We start from the raw sequence: 19,700 nt of genomic DNA, 5'->3' as shown, positions 1-19,700 counted from the left end.
TAATCCCACGGATACAACCGTTTTGATATCATAGTTTTGTTTGAAATCTATCCGATCTATCTTATATCAGATTATGGAGTCAATATACCAACTAAAAACATCTGAACATTTTGCACCATTTTTATACACTTTGAAATCATGTTTGTCATTGGCACCTAATCATTTTATTGTTCAGAATATACTAATCTAATTATATTTTATTAGGGTATACTATCAATTATGTTAAATAGCTGAGTTTATTAGTTTTTTATATATATAAATGACATGATTGCATAACTTCACTATAAACATTTACCAAAAATAAATAAATAAAAATAAAAAATTGTCTACCATTTCAATGGTAAAAGATTCTTTAAACACAATGAATGGGATTAGTCCACATATAGTTTTTTTTTTTAAAAAGAAATTGTATAAGTGGATATTGTTAAAAGAAGAAAAACAAAAAGAGTTTCAAGTTAATATATTCACGGAATAAAGTGAGAAATTTATTTCGTTTCTGCCAAACAATATTTATTTTCCTTACAATATGATATTTTTTTTGGGTGAGAAAGAAGAATACTAAAAAAGAAAGAAAGAAAAAAAAAAAGGGTTAGGGAAGTGAAAAAGAGACAAAACCCACCAGTCGTGTCTTCTTGTTCATCCTTTGTTTCCCTTTTTATTTTTTCTTTCTCACTGTTTCTGCCTTACTTAAAGTCTCTCAAACTTTGCTTCAAATTCAACCCATCTCTTCTTCCCCCTTCCCCTCTCAATCTAAATCTCCAACCACTAATTGATTGATTAATCTCTCTGTTACACTTTCTAAGCTTCTGGGTTTGGAATTCAAATGGAAGCCGGTTGCGTGAGTGGATCAGCTTCGGCTTTATCTAACGATGAAAATCTCGTCGTTTCTTGTGAGGATTCTTCTTCTCCTGTAGGGAATGAGCAGCTTGAGCTCGGTCTTACCTTGAGCCTTGGTCGAAAAGGGTATCCAGATTGTAGGGTTGCTTACGCTAATGATTCCTCTTCTTCTTCATCATCTTCTTCTCTGAGCAGAGCTAGCGTAATTGCTGGGATCAAGCAAACAGCTGATTCCATGGCCGCAACTAGTGGGTGAGTGAGATTCTCTTTCTTTCCTTTCTTTTTTTTTTTTGATTATCCTTTAGAATTTTAACCATTCCATTTCTAGAAAAAGGCATTTACATGTTGATCAATCATATGATTAGACAGAATGTTCTGTTATCTTGAAAAATTCGACCTTTATTTACCTAGATGACTTTGAATGTGTCTTCCTGATCATATAGAGTTTGGATTGGTCACTGTTTGTGGTAATTGAATCTTACTATCATTATCTCTATAGATGAACAATCTCTTTATTATTAGATTCTGTAGTAGAGGGAAAGTGAATTTTTCTTTTTCTTTCTTTTGGAATGGAGAGGTTCTGGTTCATCATCCTGTAGAGTGATGCTCTTGCTCTCTGATTTTTTTTTTTTGTGTAAACTTGTGTTGATGTGAGCCTGGTTCGTGTGAGATAATTGGACAGGCTATTGAATTGTTTAGTCTTGTTGTGATTTACCCTATGCCTATGAAAATTTGCAGGCAAGTTGTAGGATGGCCACCAATAAGGACTTACAGAATGAACAGTATGGTTAACCAAACAAAGGTTTCAGCCTCTGAAGATCAGAACTCTGAGATTCGTCAAGAAGTAAACAAGAATAGAACTGATGCTACAAATATGAGAAATTCCATGTTTGTGAAAGTGACTATGGATGGCATTCCAATTGGAAGAAAAATTGATCTGAATGCTCATAAATGCTATGAATCATTGTCTAACACTCTTGAAGAAATGTTTCTGAAACCCAAAACAGGTGTCCTTTTCGAATCTTGTGGCTCTTCTTCTTTTTTTGGTTGCTTTTGAGTTTGTGTTTTTTTTTTCCTTAGTCTGAGATTGAAATAGTGATTCTTTCTGTAATCAGGTTTACGCACACGAGAAACTGATGGTCGCATGGAAACACCGGTCAAGATACTACCGGATGGGTCTTCTGGTTTAGTACTAACATATGAAGATAAGGAAGGAGATTGGATGCTTGTTGGTGATGTTCCGTGGGGGTATGTATACATGTATATTCTTATGCTTGCCATGTTGAGTCCTATGTAAGCTCAAACGTCTGGATGCTGAACCCATGTGTTACTTGTGTCTAGGATGTTTATTGGTTCCGTGAGGAGGCTTCGAATAATGAAAACATCAGAGGCTACTGGTAAAGGTACATTTTACTGATTATATCAAATCCTGGTATCCTTATTGAAATCTTCCTTCTTCTTTTTTTGTTATTGTGACCTTTGTTTGTGTATTCCATGATTACAGCTCAAATGATCTTATGAAGCAAATAATAATCTACAAAGAACCCTTTATGTTTGAAAGCAGTAATAAGACAGATCACAGATCAAAGAGAAGACAAAAACATTGTAAGAAGCTTCTTCTTCTTCTCTCCCTTTTACAGTTCTTTTTTTTGGCTCTGCCAATTTTTACTTTTTAGTTAGTTTATATGTTCTCATTGTAAATCAACACACTTCAAAAGCTATAACAAAACCCCTTGTCTTGCAAAACCAGTTCAGAGCAATGCACAAAGTTAATATGATCTGTAAAAACAAAAGCAAAGTTATTCTACATGGAAAAAAAAATGAAATAAGAGGATCAAGATCACTCTCCCTTCTTTCTACATACAAGAACACGAATCAAACGAATCAATTTTATCGGCCTTTCTCTCTTCATAAATCTTGTCCTAAAGAAGGCCATTTACAGGTGAAGTACTAAAAACTGATGTATGTTTCTCAGCCAAGCTACGACTAGTGTTCTCATCATTACTGTTACTTTTCCTCCTCGGTTTAGCCTCTCCGAGCATCGATATGACATCTCTCATCGAAGGTCTGTCTTTCGGGAGCTTTGTGGTGCAAAGAAGAGCGATCTGTAAAACTAAAAGCATCTCTTCTTGAACAAACCTGCAGTTTCCTACATTAGGATCTAATGCTTCTTCTAGTGATATGTTGTCTCTTATCTTCCTCCTCACCCACTCTACAATGTCTACTGATTCCCCAAACTCCGGCTCCAACGGTCTTCTTCCTGTTAAAAGCTCCAATAACACGACCCCGTAGCTGTATATATCTATCTTCTCATCCACCTTCAATGTGTATCCATACTCTGCAACATGATCAAAATAAATAAACAAACAGAATAACCAAACCGGATCGTAACCAAATTAAATAACCGGTACGGTATTAAAATCATACCGGGAGCGATGTAACCGTAAGAACCGGCGACCATTGAAACGGTTTCTTTCTTCCTCGCCATCATCCTCGCGAGGCCAAAATCGGCGATTCTGGCGTCGAGATTCGCGTCGAGCAAGATATTGTTTGATTTGATGTCTCGGTGAATCACCGGAGGATGACAATCATGGTGGAGGTAAGCGAGGCCGTGAGCTACACCCAACGCGATGTTGTAACGCGAAACCCAATCAACGAGAAGCCTCCCGGCGGCGTTTTTGCCGTGAATCGCGTCTCCGAGGTTTCCGTTAAGCATGAATTCGTATACGATCATCATGTTTTTGTCGTTGTATAAGAACCCTAGGAGTCTCACGATGTTCCTGTGTCTCAATTTCCCTAATAGGTTTACTTCGCCGACGAAATCTCCGGTGGTTCCATCTTCGATATCGGCGGCGGATCTCCATAGCTTCTTAACGGCGAGGACTGTGCTCGATCGTGACATCTCTGCTTTGTATACGATTCCTGTAGCTCCCATTCCGATCATGTTCGATTCTTTGATGCAAGCCAAGATATCGGAAGCTGTAAACCCTAATCTATGAAACGCCATTAGTCTCCACGGCCATTCACCTTTACTCGCCGTCTCGTCGCCGCAGAATCCGTTAGTATACCATCTCTTGTATAGAGTTCTCGTAACGATGGTGAGAATCCCTAAAGCTAGAACCGTTGCGATTCCAATTAACCATCCGGCGACGATTCGTTTCCCGTGGAAACTCTTGTGACCTGATGATGATCCTTGGAATTTGTTACACGGTTGAAGAATGCCGCCGCATAGACCGGTGTTACCTCTCAGATCATCTGGATTTATTGTTCTGAGAAAGCCGTTTATAGGAACTGGACCTGTGAGCTTGTTGTAGGAGACGTTGAGGAGTTCTAGTGCTGGAGATGTTCCGATGCTCTCCGGGAGTACTCCGGTTAAGGAGTTGTTGGAGAGGTCGAGCACGGCTAATGCTGACATTGTTGTGATCTGTCTTGGGATCTCTCCCGTGAGGTTATTGTTTCTTAGGTTGAGGCTTACAAGCTTCTCGCATGAAGCAATGCTGGAAGGGATAGTACCTGTGAGAGTGTTTGATGAGAGATCGAGGTTTGAGAGTGAAGGACAATCCTGGAATTGGTCGGGGACTTCGCCGGAGATGAAGTTCTCGGAGACTAAAAACGCTTGTAGATTGTGAATGGAGAGGATTGTTGAAGGGAGGGAGGATCGGATCTGGTTTCTTGAGAAATCAATGAAAGAAAGCGAAGTTGAATCTGATATGTCTCCTGGAATCCCTCCGCTGAGACGGTTACCAGCTAGTTCGAGTCTTTGTAGCTTCTCAAGCTTGCCAAAGCCGATGGGAATAGAACCGTTGAGCAGATTGTTCTGCATTCTGACACGAACTAGCGACTGGCAAGTTGTTAGAGTCGCTGGAATTGAACCGGAGAAGGTGTTGTTGAACAAGATGAGCTTGGTTAGGTTGCCCTTGCTGCATAGGGTGGAAGGAATTTCACCGGAGAAGGAGTTTGAAGAAACGTCAAGCCATTGTAATGGAGAGTTCTTCCCGAGATCGCTTGGTAACTCGCCAGATAACGTGTTGTTCCAGAGCTCGAGGACTTGTAACTGCGCAAGGTTGCTGATCGCGGGGGGAATGGAGCCGGTGAGTTTGTTGCGCATCAGGTTCAGTAGCTGCAGGTTCTTCAGCTCTGTTATCTCCTTTGGAATCTCGCCGGATAATGCGTTATCGGAGAGATCAAGAACCTTTAGCGTTGTAATGTTTCCTATCTCTCTTGGAATTTTCCCGGTGAAGTTGTTTTCGTAGAGGAGAAGCGTCTCAAGTGACTTGAGCTTCCCGAGCTCCAACGGAATCTCACCACTTAGCTTTCCTATGGCCAAATCGAGGTACTTGAGGCTGTTAATGTTCCCAAATTCCGGTGGAATCTCACCTTCGAATTCATTGTACCCAAGAATGGCGCTTTCAAGTGAAAGAAGCTCGCCGAGAACTCTTGGTAACTCACCGGTGAGATTGTTTCCGGATAGTCCGAGAAATCTCAGCTTCTGTAGATTCTTGAATGAACTTGGAAGTGACCCTTGAAAGAAATTGCCCCGGAGATCAAGAACTTCTAAAGAGACTAAGTTCCCAAGATCCTCCGTGAGATTTCCAACGAGATTGTTACCTGAGGCATTGAGGTGAACGAGTCCAACTGATTCATTGCCAAATAGAAAAAGATTCCCTGAGAATGAATTCTGGCTGATGTCTATAGATTTCAAAGGCGGGATTGATTTCGGGAGCAGCGAGTCGAATCCGTTGCATGAGATGTTAAACGAGACAAGGCTTCTCAGCTGTCTGATCGAATCTGAGATTTTGCCCGTGAGATTCATTCCCGAAAGGTCAAGAGTCTCAACATTGCCATGGGAGTTGCACCGAACACCGGTCCAGTTACAGTGATCGCCGGTTGCTGAAAGCTTCCAATCTTTGAGAAAGTTGAGAGGATCCACAAGAGTTGATTTCACCGAGAGCAAAACGGAGACCTCATTGTCGATGGAAGCTAAAACAGAGGAAGTTGAACCAATGTAACAGTAGTAAAGGAAGAGAACCATAACCTTCATCTTCATCTTCATCTTCTTCCTCTGTCTCAGCAGCTTCGACTGAAACTTGTCTCCTTAGTTCATTACCCAGAACAAGACTCGTGAACATGCAAGGAGGTGGAGGGGGGAAAGAAGAGTATAATAAGAAGAAACTCGGCAAGTATATATGCTTGCTCTGTCTGTATATATTATGTGAAATATATAAAATGAATCTTGGTTTTATGTGGATCTAGTGATCAAAAGGTATGGTAGGGTTACCATGTTCTAAGAAAATAAAAAATAAAACAAGATCTTGGAAGTATTTCAGAAATTTCTTAAGACATTGAACATGTGAAGAGAGAATGTGTTTCTTTTCACAATTACAACTAATCCAAAAATGTGTTCGGTGTTTTAATATAAATTTTAGTCAACTATTGATTTGCTGTATATGTAACTTGTGAATGTGCCATTGATAGCTTAAGCTTAATCTTAATACTAATACTAATCTAATGAATATTTTTTAATACAATACACTTGGTGTGTGCCATAGAGGTAGCTTATGCTTAACTTCATTCTAATTCAGCTTTTGTAGAATGTCTTTTATCTATTTTCTCGCCTTTTCCTTTTTCTTTTATTCTTTTCATGCTTGCCTTCTAAGGTAAAAAATATATATACCATTTGAACTTAGCTCTTAGCATATATTCGATACACATTAATTGATTAAATCCGTGATTTAGATATACATTGTTAATGTAGGATGTAGCCATCGAGGTGAACGTTGGAAGCATCAGAATGGGTGACCTGCACATGTGATGAAGATGAATAGATGATCCTATGCCCTTCTCAACATATTTTAATTTCAGATAGGTCCAAATAATTATTTTAATATCAAGCAATAATGAAGATGATCCCACGATCGATCTCTCACGGTTTCTTCTTTGGCCCTTTTGAATTTGGTAAAGTTTCTTTCTACGTCAATTTAAAATAAACCCGAACACACCTCATCGCCATATTCAATCATAGTTACCATGATGCGTAACAAATATATGTATATTATATAATGTATGCCACTACTGAGAGAGTGCAGGCTTGTTACTGTTCCTTCGTTTGCATGATTGAGTAGATAAAAGAATCTTTCCATGTTACAGGTTGTGTAAATATATGTATATAATAAGATATCAGTAATCAATGATAACCGGATATAACAAATAAATATACTAAATAAAAAAAAAAGTTGGATTGATGATCAGTACTTATAACTTAGGTTACTGACCAATACTTGAATGTATCAGCAAATTGTCCCTCATTAAAATGCTACTTTCTGAAACGTTCTTCAGATTAATATAACTAAAATTTCTAATTTCATAAACTTTTCTACCACATGATGTCTAAAACTAAAAGCATGTACAACACCCAAAGTCAGTGTCAATGCCTTTAAGGTAAAGAAGGAACAAAAAAAAAGTAAATGAAGACGGAATAATAAAAAGTAAATTTTTTTTTTGCTAAACAATAAATAAAATAAAAAGTAAGTTAAAAGAGAGTTTAAAAAATCTTCATATATAGAGAGTGCCTCATTAGATTATGTAGCATATGTTTATCAGTTTTAAACTTTTGATAAAAGTAGAAGGAAAAAAATCTATAACTGTAAATAAATCATAATTAACCGTGTGTCCGTGACAAACTCAATAGAACAAGAAGGAGTTTAAAACTCAAACCAAAATCTTAATTTTTAAGGAAAAATAAAGTAAACTACAAATATATATGCATATCAAGAGGACAAGAACGGTTCGAGGGTAGATAAAAGCAAGTCAATTTGAGAAATAAAAGATAAGTTAAACATACAAAATGAATTGTGGGAAATGGCATGCATAGATATGCACACGCATATATATTCATGATTCATCAAATCAAATTATTGTTAATACTCCAACAATTACCCACTCCTCCTCTTACTGATTTCATGTTTCCATCCTTCTTTCTTATTCGAGACTAAAACAGAAACTGTCGCTTCACATGCACTCATGTGGCCCGGTTCTTTTTTATAACATAAATTGTCTTTTCCTTTCTTATATTATTTGTAGTTTTTAGTAGAAGAAAACATTCCGATCCCTAGTTAAATTCTTCATTTCCATCTTAATTCTATGATTATCTACTATTACTAAACTAATTATCATAACTAGTAGTCTAGTAGTAATAGTAATACACTTTCTTCAGTCCCATAATCATTATTACCGAAAAGAACATTGGATGGTTATGTGAGAGTGTAATGTATAGAGTATATAGATCGTAAATAAATAGATAACTACTATTACAAGTTCAAATTACAATAGGTTGAAAGGCTTAATGGGATGCATGTGGATCAAACACCTTAATGACTTACTTAAATATTAAATTATGTATTATTAGAGAGAGAAACCTAATCCCACACCACACACATACATAAAACTCTTTTGCAAATGGTGGTTCGTGGGTTATATTATTAAATAACATATACAATATACTCCACTAATTATATAATTAAAGAAGTAAGTATGTATGCTGACGATTCGTCACATGGCCATGGGATGGGATTCGTTATGGCATCACAGTCCAGCTTTTCTTTTACGATCTGCACGCATGTGCCACCTGTGTCTCATGCATTGTACAAAACCCTCTGTGACAGCAAGAGACTCTCCGTTTCCCGAAACCGGCTTATTATGCGACAAAATGGGCCTAAATTAAAAGCCCATTAGTTGAAACGATGACGGTATCCAATCAAAGGAACGGCCTTGGTAGTGACACGTCACTAATCTCCCGCCACCACACCAGAGGATCATCTTCCTCCTCTACATCTCTCTTCTGTGTCCTCTCTCTCTTTAATCTCCTCACACAGACATCAACAGTAATGGCTTGTGTTCGGTCTATTGGGTCTTTAACTTCCCTTACTCATTCTCCTCGAGATGTTCCTCGCTCAGGTACGCCAAACCCATAAAATTGTAATCTTTGAGTTCTGTAGTTGAATCTTCGTGTTGCATGTAGGTTGATTATGGTTTTAACTACAAAAATTTCGAAACTTTACAATGCTGGTTCCGAAACTGTAACGAGTGATGATAATCTCAAACTAAATCGATTCATGGGATTCGAATCGGTATAAATCGAGTTTCTTGGCGAACTCATGATAGCTTCGATTCGAGGAACAAGTGGGTTTAGGTTGTAATTTGCTGTAATCTGATCATGAGACAAAGTGTGTTCTGAGTAATTGGGGATTAGGGTTCATGTTTTATTGAGATGCGGTCCATGTGGATAAAGATTGGATTTTTACAGTATGTACTTAAAAAAAAAAACACATTTTGATCCGTTCTGTTTTGCAGGCATTGTTGTATCTTCATGCTCTGTTCTACCAATCAAAGGCTCATCGTTCACTGGCTCGCCTGTGTCTCTCCCACGGGTACAACCCTCATCTCGAACAGCGCTAAGACCGTGGAAACCCATCCCAATCACGATGATGGTAAAGCCGGCTCTCCAATTCATCCAAGGGACAGATGAGATGACAATCCCTGACGTTAAGCTGACTCGATCAAGAGACGGAAGTAACGGTATGGCACTCTTCTCTTTCGACCAGCCATCAGTCTTTGACTCGAGCGGTGAAGTTGGGGAGATAACAGGATTGTACATGATTGATGAGGAAGGTGTGATTCAGTCGACGGATGTGAACGCTAGATTCGTGAATGGGAAACCTGAAGGGATTGTGGCGAAGCACATCATGCGAACACCGAAAGAGTGGGATAGGTTCATGAGGTTTATGGAACGGTACTCTGACCAGAATGGTTTGCAGTTCGTTAAGAAGTCACAATGAGGTGTGAGACTTTTTCCAATGAGCATATATAAATTGTGTATGTTACATTAAATTTATAATCTTTAACTCTCCCTAGTTTTGATCTTTACTTGAGTTTCTTCAACTCACAATGGTATATGCATTATATATAGTTCGTTTTCTTCTTTAGTTCTGATTGAATTTGATATCAATCTATACGTAAGCTGTTTGTGTGTGTTCTGTCCAAGTAGACCAAAACCGTGTAAATTTTTAAAAATAGAAGCTAAACCAAACTTGAGAGCATATTCGGTTTAATTTGGTTACTAATATATATAGCCAAGAGTCGTTAGGAGGAACTTTTATTATGGAGAGAGACAGATCAAAGTATCGTTTCCTCTGATCATGGCATTAACGTTCATCTCTTCTTTGGTCGTTCTCATGCTGTTAACGTTATTAAATCCGTCATTATCCGTGAACATCTCTAGAATCGATGTCCTCGGCTGGATTTGCAATAACGGCACCGTCTCCGACGTCGAGGCTTACAAGAGATCATATCAGCTCAATCTTGACGGCATCAGAGATGATATGAGGCATGTCAAATTCGGGATCCATCAACACGGAGATCCTCCGCAGAGGATGTTCGTTCTGTCGCAGTGTGTTAGCGATCTCTCACCGGACGAATGTATTCTTTGTTGGTCACGTGCCACCAATCTCCTCTCTCAATGTATACCGGCCACCGGTGGTTGGTTTCACTTGGACGGTTGTTTCGTTAGGGCTGATAATTACAGCTTCTATCACGAGCCTGTTTCTCATCAGGACACCAAGGTATTTGATTAGATGGTATGTTATGTTAGAAATCTCATATCTAATACAAACCTATACATATGATATGTAAATTTGAGTTGCAAACCTATACATATGTTGTCTAATACATAACTAAGAGCTAGGATTTAGAGATCGGATTTGTAGGAATATCAAGAAGATAAATCCTAATATGTCGACCATTTTGGGAATTTAGATATGTAGTAGTGACAAGGAGAAGTCTGATGAATTCAAAGGTTTCGTAAAGGAAGTGACCAAATCCATTGTTGAGACGGCTCCATATAATCAAGGTTTCTCGGTGGCTAAAATGGGCACCCGTGACCTAATGGTTTACGGATTGGGAATATGTTGGCGAACGCTAGACGATGAGTTGTGTAAATTATGCTTAGCAGATGGAGCTTTATCGGTGTCTAGTTGCTTACCTTCCAATGAAGGCTTTGCCTTGAATGCAGGCTGCTACTTGCGTTACTCTAACTATACTTTCTATAACGAACGTGAATTGCTTTTTATGAGTAAGTATTTGTATATTTATTCTGTGATTTCTTCAAATTGTGAATCAGTAATTTGATGATCTTGACAACATTTCTTGTGTATTTTTCTTGTAGTTTTGACCAAAGAAATCATAGTGCACATATTCTATCTATCTATGGTGGGTGTCTTGGCTATTGCAGCTGGATTTTGGTGTGGAAAATGCATCTATATGCGAGATAGTCCAAAGAAGAAGCTTAAAGGTAAGTTCCTTGAGTGGTATATTGTGTCAAAGTGTGGTTATCTCACAGGAACTAAGACTAAAAAAGTTTCATTTGTTTGGACATCTAAGGATAGAGAAGGAGTCAGTGTCTATACGTAATGACTCACACTTGATGAGCTTTGAGTATTCGACTCTTAAAAAAGCAACCAACAACTTCAATGAGAGTTGCAAGCTTGGCGTTGGAGGATATGGAGAAGTCTTCAAGGTTTCTCTCTTCGCTATATATAACTATTCTTCTCTACATTTTACTATGTGAACGTAACTGATTAGAAAAGCCTTTTTTATTGTCTTTTTTTTTGGACAGGGAACTCTGTCTGACGGAAGAGAAATTGCGATCAAACGGCTGCATACAACAGGAAAGACGCCACGGGAAGAGATCCATAATGAAATAGATGTAATTAGTAGATGCCAACACAAGAACTTGGTCAGGCTCTTAGGTTGCTGCTTCACTAACATGAATAGTTTCATTGTCTATGAGTTCCTCGCCAATACAAGCCTTGATCATGTCCTATTTAGTAAGATCCCTTTTAAAACACTTTTATATATATTCTTACTTGTCTGCAAAGTTTCTAAACTTTTTTTGCTTGACATGGAAGTAAAGACCCGGAGAAGAAGAAAGAGCTGGACTGGAAGAAGCGGCGGACAATTATCTTAGGAACAGCAGAAGGGTTAGAGTATCTTCACGAAACATGCAAGATCATTCATAGAGATATCAAAGCTAGCAACATTTTGTTAGACTTAAAATACAAACCCAAAATTTCAGACTTTGGATTAGCCAAGTTTTATCCCGAAGGTGGCAAAGACTTCCCTTCTTCCTCTCCTTCTCCTTCTTCAATCGCGGGCACTCTGTAAGTCTTTCCAACGCAAGAACTTATGTATAAGAGGCCCTTACCACTATTGGTCTGATTCATAATCTGAAAAGGTAACTTCATGGCTGTTTAACAGAGGATACATGGCTCCTGAGTACATTAGCAACGGAAGACTAAGCAATAAAATCGATGCTTATAGCTTTGGAGTCCTTGTTCTCGAAATAACAAGCGGTTTTCGAAACAATAAGTTCCGGTCTGATAACTCCCTTGAAACCTTAGTTACTCAAATGAGTCTCCATCTTCATCACATCAATCTTTAAACTTCTTAGCTACTTCGAGTTACCTTCATGACCCATTTTTTCTAATTTACCCCTTAATTTTTTGAACAGGTTTGGAAATGTTTTGCTTCAGACAAGATGGAGGAGATGATAGACAAAGATATGGAAGAAGACACAGATAAGAGAGAAGTGAAGAGAGTGATGCAGATCGGTTTGTTGTGCACACAAGAGTCTCCACAACTTCGTCCAACGATGTCTAAGGTTATACAAATGGTTAGTTCCACAGATGTTGTATTGCCCACTCCTACTAAACCACCTTTCCTTCATGATTCTATGTAGAATTTATATAAATCCTCACTTTCTTATTGTTAATAACATATTACAAGGAGAAAAAAAAACTAAAACAAGAAAAAATCTTTTTATATATAGTTCGTACTTCGTACAGTAAGTCAATAACAGTATGTAAGTATGTTCCTTTTCTTTCTAAGTTATATGTACAGATAAATTAAAAATATATTTTGAAGTAGTTTATCCCATTATTATTTATTTGAACAACTATAAATATATGAGAATGCACCTAGTGTATTTGCTTACATATGATTAATCACAAAATAGGCATAAGACTGGTTTGGTATCATTATTATATACTAAAAATTAAAGTGGAGGATAAAACCTCTAACGTAGATGAACTTCAACCACACCATTGCCCCTTGATTCCTTGAAGCATTCATTTTGTGGGTTACCGTTAAGTCATCTATATCTCACGGCGATTTAGTCATCATTGCCTAATATAGATTGACACTTTAAATGACAAACATATACCATTAACATCTCAACAGACCAAACAGATTCGTCCACCAACCCATAGTCCCCCATACCCTGGCCATGGTGAAGAGTTCATCTATTTGACCCTTGTTGAAATCTCACTTAACATGATTAGTTTCTGTCCCTAGTCCCCTACTTTTTTTTTGAATGCATCATTGTATGATTTCTTTTTGGTCAACTGTATCGTACGTTGTATGGAAACGTTATGTTTGCAATTTGTATAGGGAACGACTATTACTCATATTACAATCTAACACTGTAGCTATTACTCATATTAATTTTTCTTTTCTTTTTTTCTGAGAAAATATGTTGAGAGGGGAATTTCAAGTTTGTAATATGCGATTTAAGATTTCTCTTACTTAATTAGTACTACATTGATGACACTGTAGCTATCGTTTTAAAACTTTATTATTGTACATTGTTTTATTTTATATGGCCTGGAGAACCGTTTACATAAACGGGGTTGGTGACGATGAAAAGTGTATTGTGAACTCAAACCACTATATGGAGATATAGAAGATCTAGAATATAGTGTTATTAATATTGTGAGCTTCTAGATCTATAGATCTCTATAGGAGAAGGTTGACAAAAAATACATTGTATAAACAAAGTAGTGGATGTGAATTAAACAACATACCATCATCAGTGTGAAAGACATTGTTGTATGAGTGTGACCCATAAGCTGACGAAAGAATGTACTATTAAAATCATATATTACTTTGGCTTATTCTACTGGTTAATAGTATTATTTAAGTAAATTACCCAAAATGGGAAAAGAAGAAGAATGCCAATATCTAAAGAAAAGACACGAGAATGTTACAAAAGTACAAAATGTTCTAACAAAGAAAATAATTTGTGTGGTGTCCATCATTTATGAATAAATAAATAAACCATAAACGAAAAAAAAAAAAAAAATCTAAAGAAAAACCAAAAGTAGAAAAAGATGCAACTGTGTAAGCATGTGTTATAAGTGTTTATTCGATTTTTTTTCGAAGTGTACGTATTATTATATATTTAATATTATGATAAATTCTACAATTATGATAATAGAGAGTGACATATTATATTATATAAACCCTCAAAGGTGAGCCTATTGAGTCATGCAATTTACAAAGCTTCCTTGATAAAAACATACACACAGATTCTTAGGGATACAATAGCTGCCAGTACCTTTTCAAGATGTAAGCATCTCCTCTAATCTCTACCTTTTCTATGTAAAAAATAATATATTATCGTTTCTAATTTAATGTGTTACACATATATATAAATATATGCATGAAATTTCAAAAAGAAAATTATATTCTGTAAAAATCCAACGTACACATGCATGACAGGGAATTTGGCAACGGCAACGGCACCGGCACCGACAACTGTAACTGCAACGGCAACGGCATTCGAAATGGTAACGGCATCGGCAACGGCAATGGCAATGGTAACGAAAAAGTTAAAGGAGCAAATGTGATAAAGATGAAACCAATGGACAGTGAATTGCTGAGAGAGCAAGGTCACATAATGGTTGATTTTATTGCTGACTATTACAGAGACCTTCAAGACTCGCCTCAAGATTTCCCTGTTCTTTCCCAAGTTCAGGTTCCCAATCATCTTCTCAACTTTTTCACTACGTGTCTATAAATGTGACCACTCATCTATATTAACATTTTTTTAAGTACATTTTAGGTTACGGTCTTTAAGTTTTGCTTATTTAATTTGTTTTATTTACAACCCCTAACGATTTTCCTAAAATAACATTTCGTAGAAACTCAATTAATGGAACTATTTAAATCGACTTAATTTGATACGTTTATTACCATAAATAGCTTGACAACATTTATACATTTCGATTTTTCCAAAAACAACTCTATGCATTAAATTTTTTATCCCATAAAAATCTTCAAACCTATTTTATTAAATCTTTAGAGACTGTATCTATATTAACATTTTTGAAGTACATTTTGGTTTACGTCCTGTTAAGTTTTGCTTATTTAATTTGTTTTATTTACAACATTAACCCTTAACAATTTTCCTAAAATAACATTTCATAGAAACTCCATTATTGGAACTACTTAATTAGACCTAATTTGACAATCCAAACAAAATTATTTATTCTAATAATTGACAGTCCAAACAAAATTATTATTTAACTAAACAAAACAAACTAAATATATAAAAAATTAAAATATATTTTTTTTTTTTAAATTTCCCGCGTATTAATTGTTTTTGTATGCATATATTATATCACGGTTAAAATCTAGTATTCAGGTACTGTTAAATATTTTGGATGTATGTATAAATATTTAATACGTTTTCTTTTTTGTTTTAAATATAATTAATACTTTGTCGGTTATTCGACGCAGCCTGGTTATCTCCGTGACATGTTGCCTAATTCAGCACCTGACCAACCTGAATCGTTGAACGAACTTCTCGACGGTACGTATAAATATTTTGTTATAAAGCATAATTTGTAACATTTTTGTTGTTAACGAGCAAAGTTAGTAATCATATACATATGTTACTTAAATGGGCTTCTTTTTTTGGGTCATAATTCTAATTTATAGACGTTACAAAAAAGATAATGCCGGGAATAACTCACTGGCAAAGCCCGAGTTACTTTGCTTACTATGCATCAAGCACGAGTGTGGCCGGATTCTTGGGAGAGATGCTCAACGCCGGCCTGAGCGTCGTTGGTTTCACCTGGCAAACTTCCCCGGCCGCTACTGAGCTCGAAATCATCGTTCTTGATTGGCTTGCTAAATTGCTACAACTCCCCGACCATTTTCTCTCCACAGGTTCGTCATTAATCTGATCTCATTCTTCTAAAAATTGAAAGAGTCCACTCACACATCCGTCGAGCTTAATGGACTAAAGAAATATAAAACTTGACGGAGTTAAAAAAAAAGATAATAGAACAAAAGGTTGATTAATAGAAAGTTTTATTTAAACTGTTATTTGATCTTAAAATGATTTAATAATTAAGAATTGTTTTTAATGCATTTTTCTTTGTGTCCAATATAATAATTTCAATGATTGAATGATTGAAAAAGGACATGGAGGAGGAGTGATCCAAGGGACAGGATGTGAAGCAGTGCTTGTCGTAGTATTAGCTGCTAGAGACAGAATTTTAAAGCAAGTTGGCAAAACAGTACTTCCACAACTTGTTGTCTATGCCTCTGATCAAACCCATTCTAGTTTCCGAAAGGCTTGTCTGGTTGGTTGTAATATTTATTTTTTTACGTTTTAAAATACTAATTTACTGATTAATTAATCATTTTAACTGTGATGATGATACTTATAGATTGGTGGGATACATGAAGATAACATTAGGCTGCTCAGAACTGATTCGTCCACGAACTATGGCTTGCTTCCAGAATCACTTGAAGAAGCTATTTCTCATGATCTCGCTAAGGGTTTTATCCCTTTCTTCATTTGTGCTACTGTAATTACTTATAACCCCACAGTTTTTAACTCAAACTTAAAATCCACATTATGCATGTGTTGAATATAAATAGTTTATTACCATTTACAGCAAATTAAGTATATATATATATATATATATATATATATACTGTGTACCTACCTCTTTATAATTTAGGGTATTCCGTCCATTGCTAACTATAAAAGTGTGGTGGCTTTCAGGTTGGCACAACGTCGTCAGCGGCGGTTGATCCTTTGGTCCCATTGGGGAAAATTGCAAAGGTACTTAAACATAATATCTGATAAATAATCAACTAATTTGTGGACTGCATCACTAAATTTCTAACCAACTTCATCCACCGCAATAATCACCACTACTGCTTCGACAACCGCAATTATTAGACATCTGAATTTAGAATAAGTAAATTTAATTTGATAAATAAAAAAATTGGGTGCCTGACTATATATATATATAATTAGTACATGTCATTGAAAACCAAATTGTGTATGTTTTGTTAGAAATATGGGATATGGATGCACGTGGATGCAGCTTATGCAGGGAATGCGTGTATATGTCCAGAATATCGAAAATTTATTGACGGGGTTGAAAACGCAGACTCCTTTAACATGAATGCTCATAAATGGTTATTTGCTAATCAAACTTGTTCACCCCTTTGGGTTAAGGTATGTTTTACCTCTTTTTCCTTAATCTATTAAATAATTATAATCTAAGTTTTTTTATTCAGTTATTGTTTCTATTTAGTCAATTTATATCCTTATTTTTTGTGTATACTGGAATCAAACAGGATCGATACGCTCTCATTGCTGCTCTAAAAACAAATCCTGAGTATCTAGAATATAAGGTCAAGGTCTCTCATAATCATCATTTCGTTGCAAACCTAAAAGAACCCTCTTCCTCTTATATTGAAGATCTAATGAAGCGTATCATATATTTATAATAAAAATGTTGAACAAAATTAATAGTTGTCCTATCATCATCATACATCATCAGAACGTTGTATTAGTTAAGACGGTGAAACATGTTGTATGAGATGATACTTATATTTCAATGGATATATCAGGTTTCTGAAAAAGATGCCGTCGTGAATTATAAAGATTGGCAAATTTCTCTGTCTCGGAGATTCAGGTTAGTGACATTTGATATACATAAGCCTAATGCAAACGTATATGCATTAACCGCATTATTACATATGTGTATACTATTCGCGAATTTGGTTTATACAGATCATTGAAGTTATGGATGGTTTTACGGCTCTATGGTTCCGAGAACTTGAGAAACTTTATAAGAGAACATGTCAATCTCGCTAAGCAATTTGAAGATTATGTAACTCAGGATCCACATTTCGAGGTAATCAATTCGTATGAAAAAATAGGTTCATCAAAACATCAATGAACGTCACATCTATCTATATATATATATGATAAGCCATCCCATCAACATCTATAAACAAGTCCAGTCTCCAACTACTGAAAATAGATAAAATAATTTTTATGTCTAAATTATAACTTTAAAGGTTGTCACTACTCGGTACTTTTCACTCGTTTGCTTTCGCCTTGTGCCTGTTGACGGCGATGAAGACAAGTGTAACCAACGCAACCGTGAACTGCTTGCTGCCATTAACTCCACCGGCAAGATCTTCATCTCTCACACGGTGAGTTTTATTTTATATATGAAGATAATTTTTGGTAAGAGTACTGATTTATTACTTCCCAAGAAAATGAATGAAAATTAAAATTTAACTAAATATTATATCATGAACAGGCTCTATCGGGACAATTCATTTTACGATTCGCTGTTGGTGCACCATTAACAGAGGAGAAGCATGGCAGATTATACAAAAACATGCCACTAAATTTACCCGCAACGGCAATTGTTAAGAATATTTTAAAAGAAACTGTTGAGAACTGAGTTCTTGATTAAATCTGCAACAAAGAGAAAGAAGAAATCAGTGAGTCGAAGAACAAAGAAGAAGAAGCAAAACTCATGTTGTCGGAGAAGAGACGACCTGAAGAGAGGAGTCAAGGAAGGAGAAGAGCAAAGTCAACATAGACTTGTGTGTTGTTGTAATGGGCTGCAGAGATGAAGAAAGGCCCATTTAAGTTAAAGTATAATGGACTTGTGTTTTGTTGTGTTTAGTTGTTAAGAGTTTAAGTGTGTAAGAGTGGTTGTTGAGAGTTGTTGTAGTAGTGTGGCTTGTGTGTAAGAAAGCAAGCCTATGATGTGTAAGAGTTAGTAACTAGGAGTGTGGTCTAATGTGTAAGAGTCATGATGGTCTTAAGTATGGGAGCATGTGGGAGGTGCAACTAGTAGAAGTAGTATAAGTATGATGTGTGTGTTGTAAGAAAGTATCTTTGAGATCCAATAAAGAAAATTTAGTCTTTTATGTTATCTCTCTAAGCTTCTTGTTCTTCACTTAAATAAAACTGAGAGTGAAACAAACACAAAGAGAAGTAGAGAGATGAGAGAAACTGATCTTACAAGTGAGAGTAAGATCCTGAAATGTCAACAGAAACCCATATTCCCATCTTATTTTATTTCGTTCAATAAAGTCCCCCTTTGTATTTGGAATAAAAATTTATGAAAACGCTTTGAACGTGTCTTCAATCAAATTTTAAAATTAAGAGAGTTGATGATACACAAAACATCAAATAATATAGAGTATCATTCAAACCATATGATATGATACATAGTACGGAATTATCGGGATTGGGAAACGAGATTCGTTTATTGGATCAGGGCCTGGCCTTACTATTAAATTCATCGACATATTTACCTTTTTCCTCAAACTATGCAATTTGTTTTCATTTTTTTTTTTTTTTGAATCAATTTGTTTTCATAATTGCTATCTTCTTCGATTCAAAACCATTCAATTTTGTTCTTCCTAATATCTGCGGCCTACGAACCGTCAATATTATAATAACCCAATAAATAAAATAAAAAACCAGCAGATCTGAGGAGATAGCGTCTACATGGCACATTTATTATGCACGTGAAACACACTATGACAAACAAATAAGACTCCCTCTGTTTCACAAAAAGTGTCATTTTGATATAATATAAACAAATTAAGAAAATTGTTTAAATTTCTGTTTTATCCTTTATAAATACACTAAAGTTTTTTCTCTTTCTAATTAATAAGCTCAAATAATAGGG

The 19,700-nt window shown here is 36.1% G+C and overlaps 5 protein-coding genes across 7 annotated transcripts; 4 read left to right on the top strand and 1 right to left on the bottom strand.

Moving 5' to 3' along the window:
* Positions 1 to 488: 488 nt before the first annotated feature.
* Positions 489 to 6,079, top strand: LOC104730473 (auxin-responsive protein IAA11). Its single transcript, XM_010449645.3, has 5 exons — positions 489 to 1,089; positions 1,576 to 1,844; positions 1,953 to 2,085; positions 2,179 to 2,240; positions 2,342 to 6,079. Exons 1-5 carry the CDS (start codon positions 824 to 826, stop codon positions 2,356 to 2,358), a joined length of 747 nt encoding a protein of 248 aa, XP_010447947.1. The 5' UTR covers positions 489 to 823; the 3' UTR covers positions 2,359 to 6,079.
* On the bottom strand, positions 2,588 to 6,254 carry LOC104730472 (MDIS1-interacting receptor like kinase 1-like). The gene is made up of 2 exons (XM_010449644.3): positions 3,265 to 6,254; positions 2,588 to 3,175 (listed from the first exon to the last, which is right to left on the bottom strand). Exons 1-2 carry the CDS (start codon positions 5,888 to 5,890, stop codon positions 2,760 to 2,762), a joined length of 3,042 nt encoding a protein of 1,013 aa, XP_010447946.2. The 5' UTR covers positions 5,891 to 6,254; the 3' UTR covers positions 2,588 to 2,759.
* A 2,335-nt stretch (positions 6,255 to 8,589) lies between these two features.
* Positions 8,590 to 9,818, top strand: LOC104730470 (photosystem II reaction center PSB28 protein, chloroplastic). Its single transcript, XM_010449642.3, has 2 exons — positions 8,590 to 8,790; positions 9,187 to 9,818. The coding sequence occupies exons 1-2, from the start codon at positions 8,721 to 8,723 to the stop codon at positions 9,669 to 9,671; spliced, it is 555 nt and encodes a 184-aa protein (XP_010447944.1). The 5' UTR covers positions 8,590 to 8,720; the 3' UTR covers positions 9,672 to 9,818.
* Positions 9,819 to 9,996: 178 nt separating this feature from the next.
* Positions 9,997 to 12,831, top strand: LOC104730469 (cysteine-rich receptor-like protein kinase 46). Of its 2 annotated transcripts, none has more exons than XM_087479578.1 (8): positions 9,997 to 10,454; positions 10,648 to 10,963; positions 11,057 to 11,182; positions 11,277 to 11,407; positions 11,507 to 11,717; positions 11,804 to 12,050; positions 12,148 to 12,264; positions 12,401 to 12,831. In XM_087479578.1, the coding sequence occupies exons 1-8, from the start codon at positions 10,032 to 10,034 to the stop codon at positions 12,438 to 12,440; spliced, it is 1,611 nt and encodes a 536-aa protein (XP_087335704.1). In that variant the 5' UTR covers positions 9,997 to 10,031; the 3' UTR covers positions 12,441 to 12,831. The 2 variants fall into 2 exon arrangements, with proteins under 2 accessions (XP_087335704.1, XP_087335705.1); XM_087479579.1 differs by having other exon boundaries at positions 10,022 to 10,454; positions 12,148 to 12,294; positions 12,397 to 12,711.
* A 1,279-nt stretch (positions 12,832 to 14,110) lies between these two features.
* LOC104730467 (tyrosine decarboxylase 2) lies at positions 14,111 to 18,935 on the top strand. Of its 2 annotated transcripts, XM_010449638.3 has the most exons (13): positions 14,111 to 14,295; positions 14,449 to 14,704; positions 15,469 to 15,541; positions 15,670 to 15,900; positions 16,156 to 16,319; positions 16,407 to 16,547; positions 16,748 to 16,807; positions 17,045 to 17,209; positions 17,332 to 17,388; positions 17,608 to 17,672; positions 17,771 to 17,894; positions 18,061 to 18,198; positions 18,309 to 18,935. In XM_010449638.3, coding segments are annotated over exons 1-13 (1,623 nt in total). In that variant the 5' UTR covers positions 14,111 to 14,293; the 3' UTR covers positions 18,456 to 18,935. The 2 variants fall into 2 exon arrangements, with proteins under 2 accessions (XP_010447940.1, XP_019088908.1); XM_019233363.2 differs by lacking the exon at positions 17,332 to 17,388 and having other exon boundaries at positions 14,162 to 14,295.
* The last annotated feature ends 765 nt before the right edge of the window (positions 18,936 to 19,700 follow it).

Source organism: Camelina sativa, chromosome 12, assembly GCF_030686135.1.
Source record: "Camelina sativa cultivar CO46 ecotype springtype chromosome 12, ASM3068613v1".
Classification (NCBI taxonomy): Eukaryota; Viridiplantae; Streptophyta; class Magnoliopsida; order Brassicales; family Brassicaceae; genus Camelina; species Camelina sativa.
The sequence above is the reverse complement of the archived record's forward strand: the minus strand, read 5'-3'. Positions and strand labels throughout refer to the sequence as shown.